Source organism: Chroicocephalus ridibundus, chromosome 9 (genome assembly GCF_963924245.1).
Source record: "Chroicocephalus ridibundus chromosome 9, bChrRid1.1, whole genome shotgun sequence".
Classification (NCBI taxonomy): Eukaryota; Metazoa; Chordata; class Aves; order Charadriiformes; family Laridae; genus Chroicocephalus; species Chroicocephalus ridibundus.
The window spans coordinates 3,312,449-3,324,842 of record NC_086292.1 but is presented as its reverse complement, the minus strand read 5'-3'; the positions used below and the strand labels follow the sequence as shown (position 1 = coordinate 3,324,842).

Genomic DNA, 12,394 nt, shown 5'->3' with positions numbered 1-12,394 from the left:
ATTGAGATGCTGAGTTAGAGTTTGGATTTGAGATAAAATATGCAAGCTCTTGGAATTTCACATTTCTGGGCTGCAAAACAATTTAATGCAAAAGATAAGGTTTCTGCATTGCAGACATTTTTCTTCTTATTAAATATATAATGTGTTTGGTCATCAATGTGAAGAGACTTTATCTAAAAGGAGCCTTTAAGAGGAAAATGTGAAGTGTCCTTGAAAAGGTGCATAGAATAGCTATAGCAACAAAAATAAGGCTAGATAAAACCAATACTAAACCCCCATTCAACTCCTGTCTAGTCTAGCCATCGTTTCCCAGAATAATGAAGCTTGCATTAATGGAAAGCACTTCTGTACACATACATGTTATCATGCTAGAAGAAGCTAAGTGAGTCGAAGAAAACATTTTGTGAGTAGTACATGCTTAAAGAAGAAAACTCCAAACAACAGTTATGGAAGTATGCACACTAACCGGGCCTACGAACATTCCTACATCAACAGAAAACTACTTCATACTATTAAGGGTTTGATGTAAACGTGGTAGTCTCTAAGCTCCTGCAGTATTTCTAAGAGGGAAGAACCTCCCTCTAAATCATAACCAACTAATAGGCACACGAAAGAAAACCAGACAATACCCTTCAGAACTTATAATCACATCAATAATGCTTAGGCGTACCGGACAACACCAAGTATCCAACCTTTACCTGAGTAAGTACCAGCATTTACAAGGTCACCCTTCATCTGAAAGCGCTGGCTGAAGCCCCCAGCTGGGGTAAGCCGGCATGTTTCCTCTGACATCAACTACTCCCATTTCGGCCACTGAGAGCCTGGCCCATAAAGTCGTTTGTGTTCACGCAACCGAAGACGACAGGGGCTCACGCCCTAACCGTGCCACGGCCCAAAGCTTTCTAGCTGCAGAGGTTCTCTCAGCCTGACGCCCTGCACTACTCCAGCTCTTCTGGAATTTGGTACCTTTCCAGCAGCACAAGCAACAAACCACAATCAGCCTTTGAGGAGTCTTTTTTATTAAGATAAATCCAGCAAAATTCCTAACAGTGGGTACATACAACCAACCTGCCCTTTTAAAAGAAATGTTTGTATTTCATTTAAAAACATGATTACACTTTTATTTATTTATTTTTTCAAAACTGACAAAATAAAATTACATTTGGGAAACAACAGATTTCCAGCTCTTAGGTTTTTCATGAAAATAGCTCACCTTCTTTATAAAAGCAACCCACAGAACCACTGGAATGTTTAACACGGTTATTTGTTTTGAGACCTCCCCACTTTAAGAAACCATACAACACATACAAGGGAAAAATTAAAATCTGAAGTTTGTAAGCATGACTTACACAAAAAGGGACACACTGACAGAAGTCAAAAGCTACCACCACTTATTCTTTCCATGTACCATACAAACTATTACAATCACAAAATTTAAAAACAATGATTTTTTTTTGTTTTGTTTTGTTTGTTAGGGATTTAATTCCCAAGTAACCGAGATGAAGATGTTCCATAATTAAATTCATGCTAAAAAAACCTGCATTTATAAAATAGTTGATAAAAATATTCCTCTCTGTTAACAATACAGCATGGAGGTACGGATACCAAATGATGGAGATATAGGGCAGGGTTAACATTACTCGGACTTGGCTTCCTTATCATCAGATGCTTCAGCAGCTGGTGCCTATAAAAGTGTTTGGGAAGAATAGAAATATTATTCGTAATGCTAATTGGATTCCATTCTAATAAGCATCAAAGAGAGACCAGTTTGTTAGCACACACATGGACAACATTTTGTGTAGGTAAGACAAAAACGCTCGGCCACTACAGAAAGTATCAACACAACAACATGTCGGCTGATCATTCTAAAAATTAAAACACAGATGAGTAGTAATTGATAATCAAGTTCATTTTAGAATGCTAAGTGCCTCCAAAAAGGCAGAAGTTTAGAACGTACTTTAGATTAGGATCAAACACACGCTAGTGAAAGTTCAAGTCCTCATCTCCGTAAGTCACAGGGAAGTGTAAGAATTACCCATAAAACTGCGATACTATTGCAGTCTATTGTCTAAACTTTGGGGAAATTGGTTCTCACCCATTTTCTATAAAAACATCTGCTATTACTTTTTAAGTCACACATCAAAATTGCAAAGCTCCTATCAAAGATCCTTTGAACTACAATAGCCCCATATTAACTTTTAGCAAAGAAACTCCTGAATTAGTTTGAAAAATGAAAGAATAAATGACCCATTAACTGGATAATGGTACTCAACACATGCAGAGAGATCCCTGTAAATCAAAAGCAACAGAGAACACAACATGCTAGTCTGTGCCTACAGGGCCACAGGGCAAAGGAGCCCATAGCAAACGTTGAGCTTCTACTATCAGCGAGTAATCTGCTAGGAACAGGCCATCAGGAGCTGAGTGAAGCTTGTAGCCAGTCCTAGCAAATGGCAGCTCTTAGCTGATAACGGTAAGAACCTGTAAGAGGGAGGCTTGCAGATCAAGAGACAAGACCAAGTTTATTATGCAGACCTCGTTGAATTGTTCTGAGGCGAAGAATTGTTTTAAAGAATTGTGTAAAACTTAAAACCAGATTTCTGGCTCAGTACCAACCCGTGCTGAGCAGAAGAGGCAATCCAGCAGTCCAGAGAGGATATGCAAAGTCAGCTCAGGGTTGGATAGCAATCTTATTGAGCTCTATTGTTCCCCAAATATTCTGCATTGCTCTTGTGCCAACCCTGAGAGGGACACTACGATAGCACAGACCACCTGTGGAAGGGCTCTATCACGTAGCAGAAATACGTTTGAAGGAAAACGCTATTCTTTCAGGCTCTCCCTGGGAGTTGCCCTGTGCAGGATGGCAGTGAAACACACCACCTTCTGACAAGGAGACCCAATCGTTAGTTCCTGCAGATGTATTACCAATACATCTGTGTTTATTCCCATGTTTACCGTAGCTAAAGTACCTCATTAGTTTTGGTATCTCCGTTTTCAGAGTGGTTTTCTTCTTTAGCATCCTCTTGTTTAGTTTCATCTTTGCCTTTGGCTCCTTTCTTCCCTTTTGTTGCTGCCTTTTTGTCCTCCTTTTTATCATTTGCTGCCTTTTCTTTCTGTTAAGAAAACAGACCATGATATGGTAAACTCCAATTTCCACCTTGTACGTCTGCATATGCACATTCTGAACTCTAAAACCGTCTACACAACCTGCTTCTACACACTGAACTTCCTATTGACAACGATGAGATGTAAGTTTCTAAGGAGCAGTGCTTTCCTTCCATTCCGTCCTGAATGTGCTACTGGGAAGTGCATAATATAAAAGCAGCCATGGCTGGGGTTAAAAGAATTCCTATTTTAAATAGGCATTCAATTAAATTAGCTAAAAAATGTTGGAGTTGAACTGCCCTGTATTTCTGCTGTGCTGCTGAAAGGCATACCACAGAACAAAAAGAACATGTACAACTAGTGGAAATACCAGAATACTTCAGATGTGCTATTAAGGCCTATTTAGAAAACTGTAACAAAGCTGTAGTCAAAGGACTTTTCCCCCTCCCTGCCAGAAATATTCCTTACTATAATAAACCATTTGTGTGATAGACAAGTTGGGGGCTCAACAGCATCACTTCAATAACAGCGAGAACCTTGCATTTGTTATTTAAGCGCAGTTTCTTATATGTGGATCAGGCTAAATCAAAACAAAACTTGATGCCACATCTTCTGCAGTTATAGTTTTCTATATGGCAAAGTCAGATCCTGACCCCAATACAGTAATAAGCACGACTCTCATTGGTTTCACTTCTGAGGATCTGCCTCTTGCTGCCAATAAGTAAGTGCACTAAGCAAACCAGCTTAGTTCCTCGCTTGATTAACCTAGTTCCAGCAAAGGAACGATATATATCTGCAAAATTACTACTCACAGGTAAGTGAAGATAAACAGATAATTACTGAATCTCTCTCTCACTCTCCTCAGAAGATGAAGTTGTCTCAGTGACTAGAAGTTACAAAAGAGTACTTCCTTATTTCAACACCTTGCTTATTAGTGTACAAAATTAATTCACATTAAAAATGAGCTGCTTGCTAAGGGTAAACTCAGATACAGAGTACAAGGGGAAAGTCATCTGATTCTTCAATGATACTGATCATTAAACACTCACCAAAATTAACACCAAATCCTATAATAACACAGAAAATTTAAGACAGGAAGTTAGTAGCACTCAAATGGGTGAGGGCCTCTTTCCTCTCTAACCTCCCACTCCCCAGTCTGACCTTGCTGAGGGACTTCAGCCCTCTTGGGAAACTCTACTACAATATGGTGTTAGGAGTCCCCTTCTCCTGGGCTGTGCCCACTCTCAACAAGCCTCTCGTCCTTTTTGGGGACTTGCTTATCCGAGATACGTGGTGGCTCTTTCCGAGAGAAGGAAGAGAGACACCAGAAGATGAAAGAGAAGAGTTTGCCTCCACTCACTCTCTTCCCCTCTGTTGGCTGAACAGTCCTCCAACTTTCAAGAGAGGCAGAAGAAAGATAAATATCACAGTAATATCAGCACCCAGGTATTCTGGTACTGTTTGGCAGTAAGATTTAGAACTGCGATACTACTATGGCACTGGTTTGCTCTCTGTCACTTGAACAGACCTCATCAGACCTTTGAAGCGCACATAAATAGTCCACTGTGAAGGGTTCCTCCAGCGGCACCAGTATGCTCCAAACTCCCAAGCACAGGCATGTTAGTCACTTGCTCTTCCAATGTAAGCCATGAGGGATTTTTAAAGACTTGGGGCTGTTTGAAGAAGGGTATATTTTCCCTTAGCCCATAAAAACAAAAAAACCAAACAAAAAGTATTAACAGAGCTAAAACTGTAATTCCGTGTACCCACTGTCTACTGGTAAAGCTCCTCTTAAGAAAGGATTTGAGGAGAATCCACAGAAAACTGCCTTCCTGGCTGGACTCTGACCAGAGAGAGTGTCTCGCAGCACACAGCTGTCTGAGGAACCCAAGATCTTTGCTCTTTTCTGCAAGGTCTGTGGCTTCTGGGGACAAGCTAAGAACTATTCTGTAAGGGATCAAGCCTCCTTCCACAACCGAGTGAGTCCAGGAAAAAAAAAATACCCAAGGAGATAATGTTAGTTTTCAATTTCCAAGCTTCTTCCATCCTCTCAGCTAGTTCTGAGCTAATACCATAGTATTAATTTTCCTGAATAATTTTTCTATACAGATGGCAACATCAATTCTGCAATAAGGGCATGTGTTTTATAAAGCATTTCATTCTTTTCCCAGCTCTATGCTTTTCAATAAGGGTAAGTTTAAAAGGTGAAGTCTATTCTGACACGCTGAAAAGAACATTCAACATGATGGTTACAAAGTTAAGCATTTGGGGGAAACAACAATTAAAGATGCCCGCACAATTCTTACTACATACCCCTTTGCACAAATATTGACCCAGTATTAGGAGCTCTAGAGAGCCAGAAATGCAACTTGAGTATCCTGACTTCAAACCAGCACCTTAGATGCAAGAGGACCAGCACTTTCCCAGTCCGACTGGGAGCGGCGTGTAGGGCAATGACCAAGGCACTACTTCCAGCAGAACTAAATGATCCCAGAGGGAGACCGCTTCTGCGGTAAGGGACCAAACTAAGTTTTGACAATCACAGCCTCAACTTTTGAATGCTTATTTTCACAACTTTTAAGATTCTGTTAATGCAGCTTGTGTGTATAAACACCGACATGTTTCCAGAAAAATAAAAAAGCAAACTTGAAAAAGAAAAAAAGAAAATACCAACAACGTGCATCGTAGGCATCTGCACTGACCTCTGCGCGAGTCATCAGCAGAGGCTGAACCCAGGACTTTTAGATCCCCAGGCCAGCTCTCTGCCACTTGGGCTAGAAGAGCAATCACCAGTGGCAGGCTCTCTGCTTCCCAGGGGCCCAGCCACCAGAGGGAGATGCAACCCCGAGCGTGCCAGCCACTCGCACCACAGGAATGCCGAGCAGCAGGGTTCCTAGGTTCCCCTGCTGCTCTGGAATGGGATCTAGAAATAACAGCCCCACAACCAAGACACAGATGTGAAAAACTTGCTCTGCAAACCACTGCGATTACAGAGCTGAGATGCGGAGTCCCCAAAACAAGAAGCAGGGTTCTCCTCCTTACCCATTTCTCATGACATCTCTGCTGCTCCATACAGCAGGACTTGGGGGCAGAATAGTTTTAATCATCTGGAAGTCTGCTGTGCTGTATGCAATTGCAAGGCCTTTTAAATGTACAGAAGAGAGTTCCTGGTTCCCAGACCGTCATTCTCTTCTGTAACTTAAGCATCTCTCACACCTGTGCTTTGCCCATATGACCATCCAAAACCACAATGGGGAAAACGTATAATGGGAACAGGTTAAAAAGAACACTAAAGTTTTGTTGTTGGGTGTTTTTTTTTCCAGCTGCAAAATCCTGCTACAATCTGAATATTTACAGATAGATCTAAAAAAAGCATTGCAAACTGTGACTGTTGGGGAAGTCTGTGACAGGAAGGTGGTATAAAGAAATAACTCATGGATGGCAGAACTGCCCCCTTTTAAATTTCAAACTGTTGCTCCAAAGTGAAAAGGAGCTTTAAATAGTTTCTTTTTTAACTGTACTGTCAGATGTGCCAGTATTTTTGACATTTCCCCAAATATCCACCTTCAGGAAACAGGTGTGTAGAACTTTATCTCCAGTGATTAAAATCTGATAAACTGATAACTATCTGAAAAGAACGCCTTTGAATGAAAACACAGTAAGAAACTGTAATTAAAAGCATGATTTTCAATGCCTTTGCTAATTGAGTCTCTGATCTCTATTCAAAGCATCGTTTTCCAACAATGCATTATATGAAACTTCAGAACAGCCTTGCAAGGCAAGCAGTAAAGCCTTACCACAACTGATTTAAAATCTGTTCAGTTTACCACAATCCTTCACTAGGAATTGGATAAAATTATCTTTACATCTTTCACGTTCTTTTTAACTTGCATAACTCAAACTTAAATCTTTAAAGAAGATATGAAAACCCAAAATGGTTAGTTGTGGATGTTTTCCCCCCCCCCATAAACACCTTGAGAAAGAAAAGTGTAACTTCAGTTCAAGAGATCTCAAACACTTACCTTAGGTGCTGCCTTTTTGGGCTTTGGCTCCGGTTTAGGCGGAGCAGGTTTCTGTACAAAACATACACAAGAAACAGAGTCAGATGAATGCTATAAATGTTTTAGCAATATGTTGGTAACTTTTGAAAACTATTCAAACAATAAATAGTTTAGAGCTGTCTGCTTCATTCTGTAGTATAAAGGAGTAAATGTCAGAGGCAGATCGGTATCTTTCATTATCCAAATCCATGTTTCCTCACGCATGTTACGGCTGTTATGGTACAGATGGAGGTAGTAGTAGTAGTGGTAAGTGGATCATTACAGCATCTGGGTGCTACTGTCTGCTGTGAAGGCAAGTGTGTGTCAAAAATTAAATGTATTAACAACTGGACATAACTCTATGTATGCACATCTTAGCTTTCAGTAAAATTAAGTACTTTCTTTTTTAAACAGCAACCGTTATCCACTTGGCTTTTCCATGATGGCTTAAAAAAGGGCTGGGTGTACTAAGTGTCTGTAGAAAAGGATGCCAAGAGCCTGTTTAAGCTGTGACTTTGGGCTGAACCCTACCACATGACATAGATTTACACCCTCTAGGTCTCAGTTTACCCAACAGTTGGGCCTGCAAAATCAATGGGCAAATTACAAGTATAAGGAGAGAGCAGGTAATTTATGGAGCTATGAGCAGGTACTTGTATGGAGAAGACCTACAGAGAACACATGCATCTTGAAATCGATATTCCTTGACTCTGGATACTCATGCGTCCAGACTGAATATTAACTAACACAGATGTTGTATCTCATGTGAAATGTCTAAATGTAAGCCTGAAATGTGTTGATACTCAAGGATTTTAAACACAGAATAGGAATTTTGCTTTTAAATACTGCAATACTCTGACCTTGCTTTTCACAATACTGGTGAAAAAAACACAAATAGTTTCTCTATAACTGCGCCCCAGAACTTAGTATCCCATGTGACATAGTATTAAAAGAGTAAATAAAGATACTTACAGCGGATAGTCTGGCTGACCTTCTCTTTGGCTGCGTAAAGAAAGATGTGTCACTAAAATTCAGAGAGCATATAAAGCAGCGCTTTCTCAGAACTGCGACACAGCGTAACACGGCACATACACTACATCATGAAGCCCCATACGAATTCGAGGATTTATGAAATTACGGGCATGATCATAGAATGATTAGAGTTGGATGGGACCTTAAAGATCATCCAGTGCCACCCCCTGCCCTGGGCAGGGACACCTCCCACCAGCCCAGGTTGCTCCAAGCCCCGGCCAACCTGGCCTTGAACCCCTCCAGGGATGGGGCAGCCACAGCTTCTCTGGGCACCCTGGGCCAAGGGCTCACCACCAGCGAAGAATTTCTTCTCAATATCTAATCTAAATCTCCCCTCACTCAGTTTAAAACTGTTACCTCTCATCCCACGGCTCCTGTCCCTGATCCAGAGTCCCTCCCCACCTCTCCTGGAGCCTCTTTAAGGACTGGAAGGGGCTCTAAGGTCTCCCGGGAGCCTTCGCTTCTCCAAGCTGAACTCCCCCAACTCTCTCAGCCTGTCCTCACAGCAGCGGTGATGATGGCAATGACCTCCCAAAAGCGCAGCTTTGTTCAACAGTTCTCACTCTATGCCGCCGCCCTTTTACCTTTACTAAGGTGGTAAGAGATAAAGTTTCTTTACTTCCAGGAGATGTGCCATTAAGGCTGTGTCAATAAGGCTAAAAGGCGGCACTTTGGAATCGAAGGCCTAAGCGCCCGGGACACCCAGCGCCCACCTCAGGCGACAGGCCAAGTGCTAGGCCCGGTCACCCCGAACCCTGAGGGCCTCGCTTAATTTCTGTGAAACACCACAAAAATCCATGGCGGCACCGAAGCAGCAGCCGTCTCCTACCTCCTCCTTCGCCTCCCCTTCCGCTGGAGCCTGCAAAGGAAAAAACGAGAGGAGGTGAGAAGGCGGGCGGCCATCCCCTCCCTGAGGGGAAAGCCGGAGCGGGAAAAAAAGATCGATGGCGGCCTCCCCCCCCCCCCCGCCTCAACTTTCCGGCGGGACTACAACTCCCACAATGCCTCGGGGGCCGGCGGGCCGACGTCACCGCGTTTGAAAAGTTCCCGCCAAATTACCTGCCCACAAACAAGGTCGTCGCCGGACCCGCGCCAAGGACAATGTCGGCGATACGCCGCGATCGCAACCGCCCGCGGGGTTTCGGCCCGGCCGGGCCGAAGCCCCGCGGGATGGAGAGAACGGGGAGGGGTGGTCCCGGAGGGTGAGGGGCGCCCGCCTCCCCCTCAGCCCCGGAGAACGGGCGGGATGGAGGGGGGGGGGGGGTGGGTATCGCCCGCCGATCTAAAGTTACTAATTCTGTTGGTAAATTCCCTTTTTTTTTTTCCCGAGCCCCTCCGGCTTTCTTTCCAAGGACAAGGTTTTTTTGGTGGTGGTTTGGTTTCTCTCTCTCTCTCTCTCTTCCCCCCCCCCCCCCTTTTTTTTTTTTTTTTTTTTTTTTTTCAAATTCTGCGCCGCCTAATGGCACCAAATTACCATTGCACAACCATCTGGTATGACAAGAAGTGGGAGAGAGGAGGAGAGAGAGGAGGGAAAAAAAAAAAAAAAAAAAAAAAAGAGAGAGAGAACAAAGGCAAACGCAGGAGAAAGAGGCACCGTTTAAACCCAAATCCTTCCAGGGAATGGCCCGATCCGCCCCAAAATGCTCCCGGAGGGGGTCGGGAGGGTTCGGCCGCGGCGTTTTGGGCGCTGGGCGAGCGGCAGAGCCCTCGGTGGCGAGCGCTGCCTGCCTGTGTTCTCCATAGGGGCAGCAGCAGCACTATGGCTGTTTGTAATCCAGCATGGAGACACCGCTCCAGCCTTCTCCTTGCAAACAAAACAGCCCAAAGTGAACTCCCGGCCCCCCCTCGCCCGCCCCGAGCAGCCCCCCCACACGCCCTAACCCTCTCCCGCCGGTCCCAGCTCCGCTTTAGGACATGCACAAAAAATTAAAAATGCAAAAACTCCACATCCACACACACACGCGCGCGCGCAAATTTACGGATAATTTTGCAAACGCCGCTTTAATCTCTCCCCTTCCTTCCCCATCTGTCTCCCCTATTTTTTTTTATTTTTTTTTTTTACTTACCTTTCTTTTGGGCATAGTTGCACCTTAATAGTTGATTGCAAAATATATAGATATAGATATATATAAAAAATAAATGTAACCACCAAAAAACTGTTTCAACCGTTCTGCGAAATTGAAAAAAAAAAAAAAGGAAAAAAAAAAAAAAGAAGGATGTATAAGGGACCAAGAGTTAATTGCAGCAGAAACTGAACAAAAAAAAATCCCCCCCTCTTTATTGCAAACAGTAAAATACACCAACACGCAACCAAACTGCATGAATGGGGAGCGCGAGATGGGCCCAGCCGCCGAGTGACGGCGGCGGCGGCCAATGGGAGCGCGGGCAGCGGCCCGGGAGGCGGGGCCGGGGGCGGGGGGGCGGGGCGGCGGCCGTAGCGCGAGAGAGGCTGGCGGACGGAGGGACGGCGGTTCTACGCTGTCTGCGCAGCCCAGCTGGCCTAAAGCGCGCGGTGAATACGCCGCCGCCGCCGCGGGGAGGGCGCCGCCGGCAGCCCCGGCGCGGCCCGCGGCGGGCTGGCAGGCGGCGAGGCGAGGCGGAGCGGGGATAGCCCCCGGCCCGCCGCTTCTGCCAGCGCCTCCGCGCACGCCGCGTCCTGCCCCGGCGGCCGTAGATGCCGTCCCGTCCGTCTCGTCCCCCCCCCCGCCTCTTTTTTCCCCCAGAGGCCGGGAAAGAAACTTCCCCGAAAGTTACCACAGGCCGCAGGACGAGAACATGGCCGCCTCCTCGCCCGCTCGCCGCGCCGGGGCCCTGCGGCCTGGCGGTCGGCGGCGGAGGCCGTGGCGCCGGGGGCGGAGGGGCGAGGGGGGGCGGCCGCCGCCATCTCCCGCCTTTGCCGTTCCTGTTGGAAAGGGCCGGCCGACCCCCCCCCACCCCCGGTTACCTCAGCCCGCCGAGGGGCCGCGGCCTTTGTCCGCCCCGGCCCCGACGGGTAAAAATAGGGTGACCGCAGGGTGTAAGTGCCTCTGGGGACGGACAACAGCCGAGCAGGGGATTTCGGCCCAGCTTTGGCTCTGAGTTGCCTTTTGGTCTGTTAGATCTCAGCCGAAGCGTGTGAGATCTTTCTTGGAGCTGGGCCTATGAGTTTGAGGTAGGCCATAAGGTGAAGTCTCCAGACTTCCGCACAGATTAAGGAAAATTTGCTCTAGTTTCCGTTTTAACTGCGATTTCTATCCGCGTTTGTACCCTCTATTTTGTGTATTTCTTCAAGGAAAGCACACGGTGCGTATTAACAGCACCTTTAGGACCGAAGGAGTTTGCAACTAAGTCTTAAAGCTGGAGCTGCTGCTCTGAGGTGTGACTATTCCTGCCAAAAGCCACTCTAATCTCTTTCTAAAAACCTACAATAAAGGAGATGATTGTGCATTCTTCTTGGATAGCCTGTTTCACTACTCAACTGTCCTTAAAACTACGAAGTTTTCCCCACCATCTGAACTGTGCTTTGGTTGTGAATTTAAGGTTTTTTTTACCCAGTGTCTAGCAGGTACAAAGAACAATTAATAAGCATCAATTTACACTAACATTTTAGATACTGTATCATTTCACATAATATTATCATATTCTCCCTTAGTTTTTCTAGGCTAAACAAATTCTCATGGGTCTTATGATCGTATTTTCTCTTAGGCCATATTTTCTAAACCTTTTATCATTCTTAGGCTGCTCTGGACTCTTTTCAACTTTGCATTCTTCCTTACATCTACATCCAATAATCAGGTTAATTAGGTAATCTATCTCAGCGTGGCATTTGCGGAGTTTGCAATAGCATCACCATGTTGGTTCAGATTCTTCTTCTGATCCCCTGTAATCCCCGGATCCCTTTCAGTGCTGCTCTCTGAACAGCTGTTCCCCCTATTCTTGACAAATTCATGGTGACTTTTTGAATTGTCACTTTTTACGTTACCTCATTCTCAAAGTGCTTCTATGTTGGTATTTATTATCTTCTTGGACTTTGCAGTTAAGCCAAGTGGTTTTCCATCCACGGGTCCACCTTTCTCCCCCTTCCTCCAGTCAACGTAGAACCATCAAATGCCATGATTTTTTTGTTGATATGCAACAATTAATTCAAAAATGTCTGTGACTGGCCTCCTAAATACTGGGGAGTGCGCATTCCAGGCACTGCTGACCTCAGTGTAACCACATAACCAAATGCAATTTAG

The 12,394-nt window shown here is 45.0% G+C and overlaps 1 protein-coding gene across 1 annotated transcript; it reads right to left on the bottom strand.

Annotated features, from left to right (window-relative positions):
- Positions 1 to 996: 996 nt before the first annotated feature.
- On the bottom strand, positions 997 to 10,514 carry HMGN5 (high mobility group nucleosome binding domain 5). The gene is made up of 6 exons (XM_063347195.1): positions 10,244 to 10,514; positions 9,007 to 9,036; positions 8,118 to 8,147; positions 7,128 to 7,178; positions 2,970 to 3,113; positions 997 to 1,684 (listed from the first exon to the last, which is right to left on the bottom strand). Exons 1-6 carry the CDS (start codon positions 10,256 to 10,258, stop codon positions 1,637 to 1,639), a joined length of 318 nt encoding a protein of 105 aa, XP_063203265.1. The 5' UTR covers positions 10,259 to 10,514; the 3' UTR covers positions 997 to 1,636.
- Positions 10,515 to 12,394: the final 1,880 nt, after the last annotated feature.

Bases quoted from the DNA above. Each gene is read 5' to 3' on its own strand.
- HMGN5 (XM_063347195.1), bottom strand. The intron at 8,148-9,006 runs GTAGGAGACGGC...TTCTTTACGCAG, and splicing joins AAGGGGAGGCGAAGGAGGAG to CCAAAGAGAAGGTCAGCCAG. The intron at 3,114-7,127 runs GTAAGTGTTTGA...TTTTCTTAACAG, and splicing joins CCAAAAAGGCAGCACCTAAG to AAAGAAAAGGCAGCAAATGA.